This window comes from Pteropus medius, unplaced genomic scaffold (genome assembly GCF_902729225.1).
Source record: "Pteropus medius unplaced genomic scaffold, Ma_sr-lr_union100, whole genome shotgun sequence".
NCBI classification, from domain to species: Eukaryota; Metazoa; Chordata; class Mammalia; order Chiroptera; family Pteropodidae; genus Pteropus; species Pteropus medius.
The window spans coordinates 27,804,691-27,824,777 of record NW_024354502.1 but is presented as its reverse complement, the minus strand read 5'-3'; the positions used below and the strand labels follow the sequence as shown (position 1 = coordinate 27,824,777).

General features: G+C 43.6%; 1 protein-coding gene and 1 pseudogene across 1 annotated transcript; one reads left to right on the top strand and one right to left on the bottom strand.

Annotated features, from left to right (window-relative positions):
* Window positions 1–7,920: 7,920 nt before the first annotated feature.
* LOC120595859 (uncharacterized) lies at window positions 7,921–8,039 on the bottom strand (annotated as a pseudogene).
* A 9,497-nt stretch (window positions 8,040–17,536) lies between these two features.
* On the top strand, window positions 17,537–20,087 carry ADRB3 (adrenoceptor beta 3). Its single transcript, XM_039853536.1, has 2 exons — window positions 17,537–18,868; window positions 19,528–20,087. Exons 1-2 carry the CDS (start codon window positions 17,658–17,660, stop codon window positions 19,553–19,555), a joined length of 1,239 nt encoding a protein of 412 aa, XP_039709470.1. The 5' UTR covers window positions 17,537–17,657; the 3' UTR covers window positions 19,556–20,087.

The following is a 20,087-nucleotide window of genomic DNA, read 5'->3' as shown; positions in this document are numbered from 1 at the left end:
CTTACTCCCACCACACCATCCTGGAATACCTGCCTGGCTATTGGAGCTGCTGCTTTTGGTCTTAAATGGCATCATGACGTTGGAATTACTTCCTAATCTGGGGATAGATGTGTGTCTAGCACAGGAGTAGAAAAGAAGGTAAGCCAAACCAAGCAAAGAAGTTTAAGAAAGAAATGAGCCCTAAATGATACTTAATTGATTAAGATGTGGGTGGACACGGTTGCTGCCATGGTCCAGTGTGGCATGGGGCTGGGGGTGCCACTTCTGCACAGGTCTTCCTTTCACCTGTGTTTTCCATAGCTCTCACTCCCTGTTGCCCTACAAGGTCCCTGATCTGTGCTTCCATGGTACCTCCACATTCCCCAAAGTTGGGTGTCTTAGCCAGAGAAGGTTCCTTATCAATATCTGAGCAGTTGATGGCATTGAAGGCAGCTTCCCTTTCACCCTTCAACTTGTCAGCTCTCTCACAGCTCTCACACAGAAGAAGCGGGGCTGCAGCTCACACCTAGATTCACTACTCCCTTTCTACTCTTAGACCTCCTCCTTTAAAGGGATGGTCCCTGGAAAAGATCTCTCTAGTAGGGCAGAGGTTGGACGTAGTTGTTTGCTGGCACGAAATTTGGGAAGTAGTGGGGAAAGGCAGCGGGGCTGTCAGGAGGGAAGTTTCTGTTTCTTGCGTCTTTTTTAAAAAATGTACTTGGGATACTGGGGAAAATGAGGGGAAGGGTGCAGGGTGCAGACAAGAAGGAGGGGTTTGGAAGCAGTCCATTTGACTTGCTGCATTCCTAAGGCTGAACTCATTTTAGTCCGCTCCCAATAGCAAAAGACAGAGGTGGAGTATCATCAGCTGCCTCTATGTAGCAAAGATCCCAGATCCACTATTCATTCAGACCTGGACCACTCAAAGGTCCTGTTTGAAATGGCCCTAAGAAACTTGGGGAAACTTGACTCGTTACACAGAACCCAGAGACCCTTCAAGAGGCCCACAAATTGACCTAGATTTCCATGGCAGGAATGGTCTACAATGAGTTTGGCATACAAACACCAACGTAGTTGTAAAAGGTTTAACATTCTGTTAACAATACTGGTTGAATTCGCAGGGTGGTCTCATGATGGGCTCGGATCAGCCTTGGGAACCTCCAAGCCTTACAATGATGTTTGGCAGCAAGTTCTGCCTTGCCTCTACCGCTGTGGCATGATAGCAGCCGTAAGCCTGAGTTCCAATCAATCTTTATGTGGGAACACTTAAATTGGAATTTCATAGGATTTTCATGTGTCATGAAATACACATTTTTTTTTTTTTTTTAGTTATTGTGGTAAGAAAACATCATGAAATCTGTCCTCTTAAAAAATTTCAAGTGTACAATGCATTATTGATGACTGTAGGTCTTTTGATTGTTTTTAGCTCTTTAAAAATGTGAAAACTTAGTTCTCAAGTTTTTCAGAGAAGGATTGTGGGCCAGAATTGGTGTGGGGGCTGTAGTTTGCCAGCCTCTGGTCTAGAAAACTTGGTCAAAGGCATCCAGTTTGGAAGATTCTGTTTCAGCATTAGCTACCAAGCACCAAGGACAATAAAATCTGTGTTTTGTGAACCCAAGGTCCTCTAGAGAAGAATCTCTAATCATTTCTATTATTTCTCTCTCTGTCAATAAACTCCAATTTTTTAGTTCCACATAAAAAAAGTCAATTGAGTTTCACTTTTGTTTTATATAAGAAAACAGTAATAGTGTACCAGCATTTTTATTACAGGCAGAGTAGTACCAAAACAACAAACACTGGGAACCAAGAGCCTTGAAGTTGATCAAGGACAGAGTCAGGGTCCTGCCACTTTTTAGAATGCAGTTCCTCAATCTGTCTTGGTGCTCACTGAGGCAGGCAGATAGATCCTTTCTCAGGAGGGAAACTGCATCTTGGTCTTCATAGCTCTGCCAGATCTTTAGGAGTCACCATGCAGGCATTAGCGGTTTCCGACACGGTGCCGTGAGTTTCATTTTGGTGCATGTGTTTCCTGACCTCAGCTCCTTGATTCCTTTTCTTTTTTCTTCAAGAAGATCAGCCCATCTGTTCTTGTGTCAGAGAAGCATATTTGAATGGAAATCTCCCTTTATCTTTTCTACCATGATCTGATGGCTCCTCATCTTCCACTGGTTTCAGAAGAGTGGAATCCTCAAAATAGACTCCCTAAGTTGGTCAGTGCCTTGAGCAGATTTACATTCCTGGATTCAGCTCCCCGTCAAGGATATTATTAGGGGGTCTCTTTGGAAATGGTTGGCTAATCACCACTCAGACACTGGAATCTGCAAAGTTTCCCTGGACGCTGAGCATTGCTCATGTACCCATGTACCCAGAGAATCCTGGCTAGTAGCAGGATGGGATGGGGCCCATGAGCACCAGAGACTTGGGCTCTCTGCAACCCCCTTATATGCTGCCCCACATGGAGGAACAAGTGTTCTTGTGGGCCAGAGCCTCGTATCTCGGTTCAGTTTGTTTTCTCAAGGTTTTTTCGAGCAAACTCAGAACAACTCAACAGCCATGCTCCCACTTAAAAAAAATCTCTTAAGACCATCTTCACACTCTGCAACACTGAACAAATAGTTCTCCAAAACTACCCACTGCCTCTGGATCTCGGCTTATGCTGTTCCAGGCTGTTTCCACTTCCTAGAATGCCCTCCTTTCCTTCATCTGGCTAACAGCATAACTTCACAAAGAAAGCCTTCCCTTACCCCCAACCCTTCTCTCAGCAGAGCTAAATGCCCTTTCTCTCTACTCCCTCTACGTATCTGAATTTGCATTTCTCCCATACGTAGCATAAGCCCTTCATCAACCACATTACAAGGTAAAACCTATCATAACATAATCACAGCTGACTTGAAGCTGGACAAAAATGAAATATGGGGGTGGTGGATAGGGGTAAAGGGGGTCAAATATTTGATGATGGAAGGAAACTTAATTTTGGGTGGTGAGCACACAATGCAATATACATATGGCATTATTGAATTGTACACTTGAAATCTATTTGATTTTATTAACCAATGTCACCCCAAGAATTTTAATTAAAAAAATTAAATTTAAGTCAGGATTAATATAAAAAAATGAAATATAGTTTTACATCCTCTGGCTTTAATGATGAACTTCTCTATAGTTGTACACTGGGCCTTAAAAGAGTAGCTACAAATAGTTTGAGGCCACTATGATTAATATGACATTTAAAACTCTAGCTTCCATACCATTTTAGTTATAATATCTTGTTAGCAGATACAAAAATAATTTTTGAATTATTGATAGATAAATTATTTTAAAGTATTGTTGATATGTATTTCATTCTTTTAAGATTTCAATGTTTGTGCCTGTTTTGTAATAAAGTACCAATATATTTAGAGCACTTAGAACAATGCATAGCATATCATGAGCAGTCAATAAATGTTACTTTTAAATGCACATACATAAAATTTAGTTATTACATATATACACAGAGAGAGAGAGAAAGAGAGAGAGAGAGAGAGAGAGAGAGGATTCGTACACAACTTTTTGTTTTTACTGAGGAATGAACATTAAAAACCTTTTTTGATGTTCTTGACTATAAACTCCTGGAAGGGCAGAAAGCACATCTTAACTATCATTTATTTTCTTAAGCATATAGCAAAGTGCTGGGCATAGAGAAGACATTGGAAACACGCTGAACTGAAAGTTATCTTGAACTTCCTGTGGTGTGTAAGCCCACCTCATAAGTTTATATGGAAAGTGAGTAGGTCATAATAGAAGACAGCTTTAGAAGTGAAAAAGTATAAAATGAACGGATTCCCGCAGTCAGTCCCATGGGAGCAGAGGAGAGAAGCTAAGTGGGCAGGCTTTCCGTCAGCAGCCTAAAGCTGGTGTGAAGCTGGCTTTTCCACCTGTGGCAGAGGGTTCTGCCCCTTTCTCTGTTTCTCCAGGGATCTCCACTTTCTGTCTGCCCAGGCTAGAGGAGCCAGGCTGCTCTCCTGCACCACCTGCATCTTGCATTCCTTCAGAAAGCTGTTGGCTGTAAATGTAGATCTTTTCCTCTTAGCTCGGTTGCAATGTGACGACTGGGGAGTTTGGTTTTCACTTTTTTTTTTAATGTTTCTTTCCATGTACTTTTATTAATAGTTTTTTATGAAGGCTATCAATTCTGTATTTATTTTCTAGCTCGCTTTTTAAATTTTTTTTACATTGTGACCCCCTTCACTCATTTCTCCCACTTTCCACCCCTGTCTCTGGCAACCACCAATCTATTTTTTGTATCTATGAGCTTGGTTTTTTGTTTTGTTTTGCTTTTTTTTTTGTTTTTTTGTCCTTGTTTTAAAGTCCACATATAAGAGAGATCATAGTGTATTTGTCTTTCTCTGTCTGATTTATTTCACTTAGCGTAATGTCCTCGAGGTCTACTCATATCGTCACAAATGGCAAGGTTTCCTTCTTTTTATGGCTGAATAATATTCCATTGTATACATATACCATAATTTCTTTATCCACCATCCATTAGTGGACACTTAGATTGTTTCTATATCTTGGCTATTGTAAATAGTGCTGCAATGAACATGAAGGGAGTCTATTTTGAGGATTCCAGTCTTCTCAAGCTAGTTTTTTCATTTTCACTGTTTATTATGGACTATTACGAACAGCCACAAAAGTCGAGAGAATAATATTTCTCCTCCAAAGTCTCCATCACCTTCCTTCCAGAATGGTCAATACATGATCAATCTTTCTTCATCTGTAATTTCTTGGGTTGTCTCATACTTTTTATTCAGTTTTATAAGAGTTTTTATTGCAGTAAAACACATATAACATTAAATTTGCCATTTTAACTACTTTTAGATATATAACTCAGTAGCATTAATTACATTCACAATGTTGTGCAATCATTACTACTATTTCTAAAATTTTTTCATTGCCCCCAAAAGAAATTCTGTACTCATTAAGAAATAACTCTCCCTTCCCCCTCCCCTCAGCCCCTAATAATTTCTAATCTATTTTTCGTCTCTATGAATTTACCTATTCTAGATATTTCACATAAGTGGAAACATATCATATCTGTCCTTTTGTGTCCTGCTTATTTGCTTAGCATAATGTTTTCAAGTTTCATCCATATTTTAGCATGTATCAGAACTTCATTCCTTTTTAAGCCTGAATAATATTCCATTGTATGTATATACCACATTTTGTTTATTCATTCATCTGTTGATGGACACTTGGGTTGTTTACACCTTTTGGATATTGTGAATAATGCTGTAATGAACATTGGTGGACAAGTATCTGTTTGAGTCCCTGTTTTCAATTCTTTTGGGTGTATACATAGGAGTGGAATTGCTGGGCCATATGGTAATTCCACGTTTAACTTTTTGAGGAATCACTAAACTGTTTTACTGCAGTGGCTGCACCACTTTGCATTCCCACCAGCACTGTAAAAGGGTTCTAAGTTCTCCACATTTGCTCTACACTTATTATTTTCCATTTCAAAAAATTATAGCTATCCTAGTAGGTATGAAGTCATATCTCATTATGGTTTTGATTTGCATTTTCCTGATGATTTATGATATTGAACCTCTTTTTGTGTTCTTACTGGCTATTTATATATCTTCTTTGGAGAAATATCTATTCAAATCCTTTGCCCATTTTTAAATTGAGTTATTTGCCTTTTCGTTGTTGAGTTGTAGGATTTTTTTATATATTTTCTGAATGCTAAACACTCATTAGATATATGATTTATAAATATTTTCTCCCATACTGAGGACTGTCATTTCACTCTCTTTATTGTGTTCTTTGATGGACAAAAGTTTTTAATTTTAATGAAATTCAATTCATCTATTTTTCCTTTTTGATGTCTGTACTTTTGGTGTCATATTTAAGAAGCCGTTTTGAGATAATCATACTAAGAGAAATAAGCCAGACAAAAAAGTTGAAAATCACATGATATCACTTATATGTGGGATATAAACCTAAAAGCAACAAATGAACAGGACAAACAGAGACTCATGGACATGTACTATAGACTAGTGGTTACCAGAGGGTAGGGGGTGGGGGAAGAGGGGGAGGTAGATGGGATAAAGGAGGGTCAAATATAGAGTGTTAGAGGGAGGACAAAGTGGGTAAAGGGGATCAAATTTATGGTAGCTGAAGGAAACCGGACTTTGGGTGGTAAACACAATAGAATATACAGATGTCAAATTATAATGTACATCTGAAAATTATATAATCGTATTAGCCAATGTTACCCCAATAAACAATTTTAAAAAATCGTTGCCAAATCTAAGGTCATGAAAATTTGCTCCTATGTTTTCTTTTAAGAATTTTGTAGTTTTACTTTTTAAAATTAGGTCCATGATCCATTTTTAGTTAATTCTTGTATGTGGTATGTCAAAAGTTCAGAAATTGTAAAAGTAAAACTAAAAGCCACTGAAGTAGTAATTAGTAAAAGTTTATTGTGCACACACCAAAAAGACACTTTGTGAACTGGGAGCACTCAAGCCAAACATGGAATGAGGCTCAGAGGTACATTGTTAAAAAGCAGCTTATATAGTGAGGAGGCAGTGATTGTTTATTTTTCACTGTGATTCGTTATAATGTTAGAATTTTCTTTCTTTTTTTCTTATCTGAGCAATAGGATTTTCTTAGATGGTAGAAAATTGATTAGGGGTTACTTCACGTCAATTCTGAGGAATAGTTTAAATTTCGCTTATGATTTTCAGAGGCATAAGTAAGAAATGATACGGATCAAGTTGGTCTCTCCTATCTTGCAAAATAAGCTAAGTTAAGCTTTGCAATATGACTAAACTGGTTTTATCTGTGTAGTGAATTTTTAAGTCTGTTCTCTCTTAGTGTTTGATTTGAACAGATGTAAGGTAGAGGTCCAACTTCATGCTTTCGTATGTAAATATCCAGTTTTCCCAACACCATTTGTTGAAGAGACAATTCTTTCCCTATTCAATGGTTGTGTCCCTTTCTTGACATCAATGACCATGTAATGGTTTATTTCTGGGCTCTTAATTTTGTTCTATTGGTATATATGTTAATCCTTATCCTAGTACCATACTATTTTGCATTGTAGGAGGTTTTGAAATAGAGAAGGATGAGTTCTCCAACTTTGTTTTCAACATAATTTTGGCTAGTCATAGCCCCTTGAGATGTCACATAAATTTTAAGATGGGTTTTTTTGATCTTTTGATATAGATTAGAGTGAATCTGTATATTGCTTTGGGTAGTATCATCATCTTAACAATATTAAGTGTTCTAATCCAGGAACATGAGATGTTTTTCCATTTATTTAGGGCTTCCTTCATTTCTTTCAGCAATGTTTTGTACAAGACTTTTGTCTCTTTGGTTAAATTTATTCTTAAGTATTTTATTCCTTTTGATGTTATTGTAAATGGAATTGCTTTCTCAATATTCTTTTTGGATTATTCAGTGGTGATGTCTTGAAATACAACTGATTTTTGATTTTGTATCCTACAATTTTTCTGATTTGTTTATTAGCTCTAAATTTTTTTGTAGATTCTTTACGGTTTTCTACATATAAGATCATGCCATCTGTGGATACAGGTAGTTTTATCTTTTCATTTCGTATGCATTTATTTATTTGTTTGTTTGTTTGCCTAATTTTTTGGCTAGGACTTCTAATAATATGTTGAACAGAAGTGCCAAAGTGGGCAGCCTTGTTTTGTTCCTAAACTTAGGGGAAAACTTTTAGTCTTTCACCATTGAGTATAGTGTTTTTCATATGTGGCCTTTGTCATGTTGAGAAAGTTCCCTTCTATTTCTAGTTTATTGAGTGTTTTTATTTGGAAAAGGTGTTGGATTTTGTTGACATCAAACATTTTTTTTTTTAGGCGGGGCAACCCTTTGGTTGACCTCACAGATTGCAGGGACCTTGTCAGCTTACAATCCCTTATTTTTTATTTTTTACGCCTACAGCGCCTCATCTTCCTAGGTGGTCTCCCATCCATGTACTAACCAGGCTCGACCCTGTTTAGCTTCCGAGATCAGACGGGATTGGACTTGTTCAGGGTGGCATGGCTGTAGACAACATCAAACATTTTCTGCACCAATTGAGATTATTATGTGATTTTTTTCTGCATTCTATTAATATCAAATATCACATTAATTTTATATGTTGCATCCCTAGGATAAATCTCACTTGGTCATGGTGTATAATATGCTGCTAAATTTGGTTTGCTAGTATCTTATTGAGGATTTTTTTGCACCTGTAATTACAAAAAACATTGGTTTATAGTTTCCTTTTCCTGTAGTATTTTTGTCTGACTTAGGGTAATGTTGGCCTAATAGGATGAGTTAGGAAGTGTTTTCTTTTCTTCAATTTTTTGGAAGAGTTTGAGAAAAATTGGGATTAATTCTTCTTTAAATGTTTGGTAGAGTTTACAAGTGAAGCCCTGTGGTTTTTTTCATTGTTGTCAGGTTTCCATTGCTAATTCAATCACCTTACCTGTTTTAGGTTTATTCAGATTTTTCATTTCTTTTTGAGTCAGTTTTAGTACAAATTTGTATTTCTAGGACTTTACCCATTTCATCTAAATTATCCATTTCGTTGGCATGTGGTTGTTTATATTATTCTTTTGTAATCCTTTTTATTTCTGTAAAGTTGCCAATAATTCATTTCATTTCTCATTTTAGTAATTTAAATTCTCTCTCTCTTTCTCTCTCTCTCTCTCTCTGTCTGTCTCTCTGTCTCTCTGTCTCTCTCTCGTTAAGTCAAGTTGCCATATACTTTTACTGCATTACATTGGGAGGCATGTAAAATCTGGCTGTCTTTTTTTTTGGTGATATTAAAATTGATCAATGGTGTTGTTTGTCTGATCCATTTATTATAAAACTCTTAGCTTTTGCCTAGTGATTTTTGTAGCCTTCAATGGTCATTGCCTACATCCATGATTTCATAGGAGGAAGGTGAAGTTTTAAAGAAGAACATATTTTAATAAACTTGGATATGCCAAGACCAAATGAAAGATCTATTTTCAATGTCCAGCTTTCTGGTTCTGAAGTTCAGTGTGGTAGAAAGTAAATATATCCAAAGTCCAGAACCTGGGGACCAGACACATGCTGTAAGATCATAAATAAATCACTTGCCCCTTTAAACTTCAATCTGCAAAAGTAGAGCACTGAAGATGACCTGTTAAAGCACCTCACAGCTCTGACTCTCCAGAGGTCTATTACTTTAATTTAATATGTAATCACAGTTATGACTGGTCAGCTTAGCTTTCAGGATACCCAACCCTTAACTCCTCCCTCTCATTTTAGCAAAATGTTCTTTGTTTCAAATTTTCATGTAAGAATCCTGGTCTAACCTATTGCACTTCAGTGGTTATGCTTGTCACAGGAGGCATCACCTCAGACAAGTTGCTCAAAGGGCCTATCCCACCCCTTTATGGGAGGGCTCGTTCCCCCTCAACACTGCCCATATTTGGGCAGAGCTAAAAGAAATCTCTCCCATTCTCTCCAAGAGCATCTAGAGTCCGCCTTTGCTTTCCCCCTTGGGCAAACTCTTCTCAGGAAAAGGTCTTGTAAAGTCATTCACCCTGAGGTGTAATTGACCAGGACAGTCCCTTTCAGAGTCTGTTCATTTTAATAAAAAGCTTGTATGTATAATAATGACATTTTAAGGAGAATTTTTTTCCCTTGGAGGAAGGCTTCTTTCTATCTCCCTCAAATTACATGCTACATTATCTTTACAACAGTGTGCCTGACAATAGTTCTAACATTTCTTGATCCATTGTTCTCTCTGGTGTGCCACAGCCTCTTGGAAGCTTTAAATGTCTCCAGAGAGGGCTCCTCATGATCCTCTTAGGCTAGTGAGCCAGCTGAGAAATCTACCTTTGGAGGAAGTGGTAGTGAATGAGGGTCTTAGGGGCAAGTCATTTGGGGAAGGAGGGTGTTGTTAAGGAAGTTTGAGATGGGATAGCTGACTTTGGGAATGAGAAACCTTTTTAGTAGGAAGATATTAGCTTTTGTAAAATTTAAACGAAAGATGAGAACCAAAAATGTAATGAGTATCAAGTCTGAAGGTTTGAATCTAACTAGGAATGAATAAATGAAGGTAAGGCATCCAAGACTGAGGTTGAGAATGGTGAGTAAATATGCCAGTGTGTCCCTTTTCCGAGGTGCTTGGCATAGTAAACAAGGCAGACAAAGCAGCTTAAAGAAGCCACACCAACACGGAATCTCTACACTTTTGTGTATTCCAGTTCTACGATTTGGGATGCCATTTTTTTTTTTCCTATGCCTTTCTAAGTCCCAATTGTTTGTTAACACTCAATTCCAATTCTCATCTTAGTGAAGTTTTCTGATTATTCTCATCTGGAAGTGATTTTTTTCTTCATCAGAACCCAGCTATCACTGATGCTCACTTCCCTCCTCTGCCCTTGTCATTTGGCAGTTATTTTCCTGTGTTTAAGTCTTACCTTTTAGACTGGAATCTGTTTGAAGGTAGCTATCATGCCTGATGCCTCTTGGTATCTCCCAGCACCTGGCCTGGTGCCCCGCACATGATTGTGTGAGATAAGTGATGACTGACGGATAAGTAATCCATGCAATAGGGCAGGCATTCTTTCTCAGCCATCCTCTTCCAAAAAAAGGACTCACTTGGGGAGTTTCTCTGGGACACATGAAAATGAATGTGGGGAACTGGCTAGTCAGTGACTTGATCCCTCCAAGCAAGCAGGGCTGGTGCTGGGTTTAATTTAAGCTGCTCTGCCTTTCATGCTTTAAAAAGACTTTCCCACGACAGACTTGGGACCTGAAGTTCTATGCCATTAGCACCACTACTGAGAGATGAGTGGTGAGAGATGCAGCCAAGCGTGCTGGCCTCTGACCTGGTTCCGCTTCTGCACTGGGGTTGCAGCTTTTTGCAGCCACGCGGTTTGGCATTTCATTCCCAGCTCAACACACGGAGCACTAACTCTGGGCTTTTGAGCTTGCATCTCTGAATGGGTGGACTTAACCTGGGTACACACGACTATGCATATGAATGTGATGACTCTCTTCGTGTGGTGGGTGTACATCTGAGTATCTGAGTGTCTCTTGATTGTGTGTCTGCATCTTTGAGTTTATGTGCCTCATGGAGAGGTGTACTTGTCTGCACATGTGTGTCGTGTGGCTCTTCAAGTGGTTTCCAAGAACAATGGCTTCTTCTTGTCTCCAGCCCCTAACCTTGGCACCACATGAGCCAGATTGCAATTGCTTCTCCTTCCTGAGAAGGGGATGAAGGAATGGAGGAGGCCCATGTTGCCCCTTGCCAGGACTCCTTCCCTTCATAATGCCATTTCTTCTTGGTTCTTGGTGGTCCTGATAGGGCCTGGGAGCCAAGGAGCCCTGGGCCTTGAGTGTCCATGGTGTCCTTTAGAATATTTTAATGGGGTCCAGATGCTAAAAAGGGAAGACCCTTTTTAGAAATCCATGACTGCCTTTCACATCCCAACCTCCCAGGAGAGAGTTGACATTCCCAGCACTATTTACATTCTTTTCTTCCTTGCCTCTCTGCTCCCCCCCCTTTCCAGGACCTGGTCATTTTGGGCTTACAGATAAACTGTGTCCCTATAAACAAAGCCATCCTTTCTGCTTTGGGGGAGCCCAGCCCAACACTGATTTACCACTGCTCAGAAGACTACTCTTTCTTTACCCATTCTTCTATACCCTCCTTCACCATTGGATTAATCCTTTCGTCTCCTTCAGGAAGCAGAAGATATCAATGTTAATGACTTGCTATTCATCTCCATCCCTCCCTTTACCTCTATCTCTCTATCTTACACTCCCAAATCCTTTTCCAGCAGAGAAGGAAGAACAAGCGGCCAGTCAAGATTAGAGGAGAACATCTTCAGGAGAACTGGCTTCTCTTCCCAGTTTCATCACCCCATCCCTCTGTGACCCTGAACAGTCTCCTCACTAAATCTTAGTAGCACAATTTGTAAAAGAGACAGGATCATCTCAGCCTCCTCCTGCTGCCGGTATCTTGCAGAGCATTCGTGAAGCAACATTTTCACAGGAGCCCAGGACTGCTGGGAACAAGCTCAGGCCTGAGAGGGCAGGAAGTGTGAACCAGGATTGGGAAGACAGAGGGTTAAACTGCAACTATCTTACTAGTAGTGGGAAAAAGCCTGTCCGTTCCTGGGGGCTGGGTAAAAGGTGTGGCATTGCTCTCCTCAAAGATGTCACCTTAGTGTCCTAAGAGATACCCTTCCTTGCTTCCTTTCCCATCTCCATTATGGGATAAAGCTGTCCTATCCAGTGTTTCTACCCAAAGCCACCCACCACAGCACTGGCAGGAGGCTTTAAGGGAACAAGGTGAAACTTACCCCCTCTATGGAGCTGGGAGCCCCCTACCTAGGAGTAGGGTCTGGGTCCTAGTCACTTCTCCACCAGCATGCTTAATGTGATGACTGGCATGGAGAAAAGTGTGCCCAGTGGTGACTGAGAGGCTGGAACCCCAACAGCAGGGTTCTCCTGTGGTGGCTCCGGCTGAATGGCAGGCCTGAGGGTGTCTCCTCCTCTTCCTCCTGCTTCCCACTTATCATGAAAGGAGAAGACAGTCCTCTCCTGACTAGAAGCAAATGCTTTGTCTACTCTTGAGATAAACAACAACAACAACAACAACAACAACAACAAGTGGCATTTTTCCTATCCACAACTTGTTTTTATAAACAGGAAACTCTTCCTTTTTCCCCCTGCCACAATCTCTCCACTGGCATCTGGACCTTGACCACCCCCTTGTTTCCTGATAGGCTTTCGACCATCCAAAAGTGTCAACTTCCTTCCTCTCTCCAGTCACAAAAGCTCCTCACTCCTGCCTTAATTGGAGGGACCTAATCACACGAAGCATTAGCTTTGCTGCTAGAGGAGAAACCATCCTCATTGTTTTGCTTTCTTTCCTTCCGAGTGCAGCCACCCTTTCCTCAGCACCTGCTTCCCAGGGGGAAGACGTGGGTCGATGTGAGAGAAGGGGCCGGAGCGTGTTCAGTGTGAGCACCGGCCTTTTTTTGAGTCAGACAAACTCCAGACTTGTTTGAGACTTCTCGAAGGAAAGAGTGGAGGAAGATCAGGGGAAAAGCCCATGGATCCAAGCGGCATGGCAGATCCACCTCTTCCATGCTGCCTCCTCCTCCCAATTGACAAAGGGGCTGCAAAGAAATCAACTATAGCAGCATCCCGGGGTGACTCAGAAGGGGATGAGAGACGCTTATTTGCAGATTGGTGGGCACCCTCTTCGCTCTCTCCCTCCCTCACTGGTTTGATTTCTCCTCTACTCCTGAGAGCAACTTCTCCAATAGTCAAAGATTTTAATGACTATTCAAGGAAACTAGAACAAGAATTTCTTTTCCTTCTTCAGGAGTGAAAGAAACATTTCCCAGTCCCTTCTTCTATTGATGACTGGGTGGATATCCCTTTCTCCACCCCTATAAAGGCTCTTGTCCCAGGCCAGCCCTTAAGTATCAGAGGACCATTTGTTTCCCGTGAATGGAGTCCCTTCTTTGCTTCCCCTTCAAGCTCTTTTCCCTGGCAAACATTAGATGTGTGGAGACTTGGCCATGCTACATCACAGAAGACAAGTCTTAGGTTGAGAGCGTCTTTGAAGTTCTGGAGGGAGGGGGTGGTCCATTCTGGGATCTCCTAGAGCAGGGGTCCCCAACCCCTAGGCCTCAGAGTGGTACACATCCCTGGCCTATAAGGAACTAGGCTGCACAGCAAGAGGTGAGCGCCTGGTGAGTGAGAAGCTTTATTTGTATTTGCAGCCACTCCCCAGCACTAGCATCACTGCCTCAGCTCCACCTCAGATCATCAGGCATTAGATTCTTACAGGCGCACCAGTCCCTTGTGCCAAAGAGGTTGGAGAATGCTCTTCTAGAGGACAGACAGGAAGTGGGCACCGGCCACAGTCTGGTTGAGAGTGAGGGGAGGTACTCTAGAAAAGGAGCCAGCTACTCGGATGTCCTGTGTGGTTGTGGCCAAATCTCAGTTTCCTCTCTGGGCCTCAGCTTTTTAATTCTGCAAAATGTTAGTGTTGGATTTGATCTTTAAGACCCTTTTAGCTCTTATTCTATGCCGCCACCATCCTATTCCTCTGAACTAATTGTGACAGAAGGAGTAATGGCAAACAGCAAACCAACTGTTTAGAGGCCACATACACTCTGCACTTCAAAAACTGAATGGAGAGTCACAGTAAGCTATGGAGAAGAAAAACAGGGTAAAGAGAAGGAGGGAGAAAACTTCCACCTAGTTTTTGCTCCCTTCCAAGAACTTTAAAGCCAGAGAGGAAGATTATGAGTCGTAGACTATAATACCTCTAACGCATGTCATCTTGGACGAGATACAAGGCTGTGTCTCCTGAACTCCCCTGGCCTTCTTCCTACCTTGTCACATAAACACACATACAGATGCACCCACACCCACACACTCAATTGTGAAGTGCATGGGACCAACCACAAGCTACAACTCCCCTGGCTATTAGAACTTCTGCCCATCAGGAGGCTGCTGCCTCTTCTGGCTCTGTTGACCACATATTCTAAATCATAGACCATTTCAAAACGGCCGCCTGATGCAACAGGATAACTTGCATTTTTGGAGCCCTCAATACATAAACAGCGACCTGAGAGCCTGAACTCAGTATTTCAGAGGCCTGTATTCACTGTCTGTTTCCAAGGGCACAGAACAAAGGTCATCTGGGGACGCAGAGCCAGGACAAAACTCTCTCTGGGCAACCTGTACTTCTATCCAGAGTTGGATGACCTCTACAGACCAGGCAGCACTATTCCTCTGGGATCAGCAATTAGGATGACTTCCCAGAGCAGCAGGTCACTCGCTTCCAACTCCTTATGGGAAGAGTGTATACGGGCATATTGCCTGGGGAAGGTATTTAACAACATTTTTAAATTTGCAAAAGTGATACAGTGATTCTATTTGTAGAAATTTATTATACAAATATATATTACACACATGTGAAATGATATGTGAACAAGTTATTCACTGCCACATCATCTATAAATAAAAATTTGGAGTAAATTAGATGTCCCTTAGTAGCCAATTGTTTTCATAGATTATGGTATATTCATATAATGGCATACTAAAATTGGGATGCTTTTGCGTATTGATATGAACGGGTTGCAGATATACACTGGTAAGGTAAAATAAGCAAGGTACAGAAAAATGGGTATATTTTACTATTATTTGTGTAGAAAAGAAAGGACAAAGGCATATGTATTTGTATTGACTTGTTTATATATAAAAGATTACTGGAAGAATAAACAAGACACTGTTAGATAAAAGCCAGCAACTTTCTATTGCATGCATTTTGTATAGTTTGATGGTTGAATAATGGGAATGAATTACCTATTCAAAAGATTAAATTTAAAAAGCAGACCAAATGGGGCAAAAAGGGGAGCCTTTCTTCCTGTCAGCAGCATGGGCTGGGGGAAAGGCCAGGCTGAGAATGGAGAAGGAGAAGAAATAGGCTCCACCCTCCAACATCCCCAGGCAGAGGAGCGACAGGTGCTTCAGCATTGCTCTGCTGGCTCATAAAAGTCTCCACTCACAGTGGCCTGGAATTCCTCTTCTCACAGTCTCCTTTGGTTATCTTTCCCCAAACTTGGGCAATCTCATGTGGTTTCGGAAATCTTGTCTTTTTTGAATATGTAAACATTTTTACACACTTTCTCAGAATAACGAGGTCACACCCTAAAGGAATGACATCCTTTGAAGTTGCTTGACTTCCTGGCGCCCCTTTCCCTTACTTTCCCTTGCTGAATGGCATGTATTTGTTGTAGAGATTACTCTTTAAGAATCTTATGACACCCCTTTGAGATAACTGGCAACACTCTGGGGTGTTGCAAAACTGACTTGGTAGTGACCTCCTTGAAGATCAGCAATAGGCCACAGTCAAAACTCAGGCCAAGTGGGACCTGCACCACACGGGCATGACCCAGGGCAGGGGCTGAGCCTAGGCCATTCTGCCTCCACCAACTAGGCATTTCTGTGGGTCCCAAGGCCTGCTTGAGGTACTGCATGGGCTTGGAAGGCATTTGCTTGGGAGCCACTCACATGGACTGCTCATGGGTGAGCTGCTGGGTCCCTGGGAGGCAAAACTGGTTCTTTTTCCTCAGGGATAATTTTAGGTTTTCACTTCCCCTCCAATCTTTCTAACTCCCAACCCCTGGCTCAGCCTCCCAGAGGGATTGCTTAGACCAGTGACTATACAACGTTCTTTTGAAATATAGAACTGTTCAAAAGAGACAGGCTAGGGCATGGCCCTGGAGGCATTTTCCATGATAATTTTCCCCTTTTTGACTCATTGTTTCAGGAGAGGAAGCAAGATAACTCAAAAATCAGGTTCTGATAAGACTTAATAAAGGTATCATATCTTCCTGACCCTGAACTTGAATACAGGGACTTATTTTCCAGCCTCACCTTCCCACACCAATTTGAGATTGGGAGAGTTTGGCTGTCAGAACCAGCCAGTAAGTTTTGATGAGGGAGAGGAAAGGGGAAGAAGCCTCTGGGCTTCTTTACATGAAAGGAAACTCTAATGAGACTTTACAAGAGACTTCCAGACGCATTAAAATTCACACACTCGAAGAAGCAATGTGTGAATTCCTCAATTCCATGTCTTCTAAGTTTTAAAAGTTCATGAATAAAATCTTCAAGGAAATAAAGTGAACATTTTCCCATTGGGAAGGCGATGATGAAAGATTTGTGGATTGTTAGGGGTGATGGTAGACAAGCCTCAACCTCAAACTCATTCATTCATTTTAACATATATTTAGAATAGAAGAATTTTAAGAGAAGGGGCTCGTCTAGAAAATTTCAAGGTGGAAAGGTGTGTGCAAGGGGCAATGTGGAATGGGGAAGACAGAGAAATTGAAACTCTCATCACTCCACGCTACAATAGGCCAAATTGAAATTCAAAGGAGCAAGCAATGACAAAGACTCCTGGAAAAAAAAAAAAAAAAAAAAAAGTACTTCCCTGGTAGTTGGAAAAAAAAAGCCGACGAGAAAACTGGGGGATGTGAGGTGGGGGGTAGGAGAGTAGGGTATGGGGGTGTAAGTTAAATAGAAGGGAAAGGGGACAAATCTCATTGGAACGAGGTCTTGGGAGAGGAGAGGATACTTGGGAGGATACAGTATCCTCCCAAGAGAGGGTACTGGCTTCCCTCTATTACTTAAAATATCTTAGTGGAGGGCGCCCAAGTAGCTGAGGGGCTCCTGTAGTTGAAAAGGGTTACCTTTTCCTCTGATACCTTAAGCAAGTAAGCGGGGAGGCCAGGAAGTCAGTGCAGACCAAAGCTGTGCTGAGTGTGTGAAGCTGGTCATGGCAGGAGTGGACACATCATAGCAGAGAAGTCAGGGCCACCGTATTTCAGATTTGGTTAAAGGAAAAGTCAGGCATTCATCTCGTTTCCTTTTCCACTCTCCAATTCCCCTTCTGACGCCCAGCGTTGAGACTATTGGCCGCTGCCCCTTTAAGGGCCGCCACTCCCCCCAGCCAAGCAGTGGCATCAAAGGAGCGGGAGTGGCTGAGCCTTTTCTCCCAGTCAAGTAGGGAAGATGGCCCAGGCCGGGGAAATCGCTCCCACGCCCCGCTGCCCCCTCCCCTGAGCCGAGTGATCTGGGACCCCCCTGCTTCCCTCTTTCCCTCTCGCCCCATGCACGACGTGGGAATGGCTCCGTTGCCTGACAGGAACAGCTCTCTGGCCTCGTGGCCAGATGCCCCCACCCTGGCGCCCAATACTGCCAACACGAGTGGGCTGCCAGGAGTGCCGTGGGCGGTGGCACTGGCGGGGGCACTGTTGGCACTGGCGGTGTTGGCCACCGTGGGAGGCAACCTGCTGGTAATCGTGGCAATCGCCCGGACCCCGCGACTCCAGACCACGACCAACGTATTCGTGACTTCTCTGGCCGCAGCCGACCTGGTGGTGGGACTCCTGGTAGTGCCGCCGGGGGCCACCTTGGCGCTGACTGGTCACTGGCCCCTAGGTGCAACTGGTTGCGAGCTGTGGACCTCGGTGGACGTGCTGTGCGTTACCGCCAGCATCGAAACCTTGTGCGCCCTGGCGGTGGACCGCTACCTGGCCGTAACCAACCCGCTGCGCTACGGCGCGCTGGTCACCAAAAGCCGCGCCCGGGTAGCGGTGGTTCTCGTGTGGTTCGTGTCCGCCGCGGTGTCATTTGCGCCCATCATGAGCAAATGGTGGCGCATGGGGGCGGACGCTGAGGCGCAGCGTTGCCATTCCAATCCGCGCTGCTGCGCCTTCGCCGCCAACATGCCCTACGCGCTGCTCTCCTCCTCCGTCTCCTTCTACCTTCCGCTGCTTGTGATGCTCTTCGTTTACGCGCGAGTCTTCGCCGTGGCTACGCGCCAACTGCGCTTGCTGCGCCGGGAGCTGTGCCGCTTCCCGCCGGAGGAGTCTCCGCCGTCTCCGTCTCGCTCTCCGTCTCCAGCCCCGGCGAGGCCGTGCGCTTCGCCTGCAGGGGTGCCCTCCTACGGTCAGCGACCGGCGCGCCTTCTGCCTCTCCGGGAACACCGGGCCCTGCGCACCTTGGGTCTCATCATGGGTACCTTCACTCTTTGCTGGTTGCCTTTCTTTGTGGCCAACGTGGTGCGCGCCCTTGGGGGCCCCTCTCTGGTTCCCAGTAAAGCTTTCCTCGCCCTTAACTGGCTAGGCTACGCCAACTCTGCCTTCAATCCGCTCATCTACTGCCGCAGTCCTGACTTTCGCAGCGCCTTCCGCCGTCTGCTGTGCCGCTGCCGGCGGGAGGAGCACCACGCCGCGGTCTCCGCGTCCCGCGACCCTTCCGGCACCCCTGAGCCACTGAGCAGCCCCGCGGAGTCCAGGCAGTGCCCACCGCTGGACGGGTAGGTAACCGAGGCGAAGGGACAGGCAGCTCGGGATCAGGAAACATTCGGTGTCTCCTCTGGTCAATTTTTTGAGTTTGGGGTTCGGTAAGAGAAGGCGAGGTTGGCGAGGAACTCCGTATTGAGAGAAGGGGTACATGGAGTAGGGAACCAAAATGGAACCCAGGGTTCTTTCTTTTCCCGCATCTGACCCACTCTGCCCGAGGACTGACGGTCCAGTGTGTGCGCTGGGAAAGTGCTGCTGAGCCCCCAGGCCTCTGGCCCTCCCGGGCCAGCTCAAGTTTTGTTTTTCTAGCTCAGTTCTATGGCCACCCAGATTTCTTGCCACCACTTGGGCTGGCTTTGACTTGGCAGAAAAGACTGGAGGCCCTCCCAAACCCTAGTTACTTTGAGAGGTTTGATAGCTGTAAAGGTGAGAATCCACTTTGAGTATGAAGGATAAACAGGAGTGAGGAACCAGTGAGAGCTAATTCATCCACGTGGTAGAAACAGGGCTGGGTCAGAGTCGGAGCAGGTTTGTGGCTGGGTGGAGCCTCCATGTTTTCGTGCAATTGCTTATGTTTTCCAGGGTCCGTGACCTTCACCTCTTCCTGCTAGTGCACCTGTCCTCACCCTGTGACCCCCTCTCCAAAGATATGTTATCTCCATTTTTTTTCCAGGACTTCCTGGGAATTTTTTAGGCCTTGAAGGACAAGAAACAACAGCTCCATTGATCCAGAACCTTTGGAAAACTCTGGCCTCTGTTTAGAATGAGCCCTGTGGAGTTTCCCAGCTGGAAAACTCTGCCCTCCAGAACCTGATGACTGGGCCATGGGATGGGGAGGTAGGAACTGACTGGGGGAGGGGAATCCTTACCAAGTGGGTTTTCACCATCCTCTCTTTCTGAGAGGTTTTCTAAACCCCACCCTTGAACTTCATCACTACCTCAGCAGCTGGAGAATCCGGCTGCCTGTACTCTGCTGCCAGTGGAGCAGCTAAGCTCTTTGGCAGGGCACCCATCACCTTGTTCACTTGTGTGCATGTGCTTAGGGCAGAGAGAGCACCCCTTGTTCTATTTTGCTGCTGAGACCTGATGAACCACTCAGTGTTCTCTAGGCTTGGCAGCCCAGGCTGAGAGCGGGAAGCTAAAAGAGGTCCTGGCTTCCTCACTATGGCTCTCTAAGCACCAGCCTCCCTCACTTTAGACATAGAATAGCTCTGATCTACCTCACAGCACTGT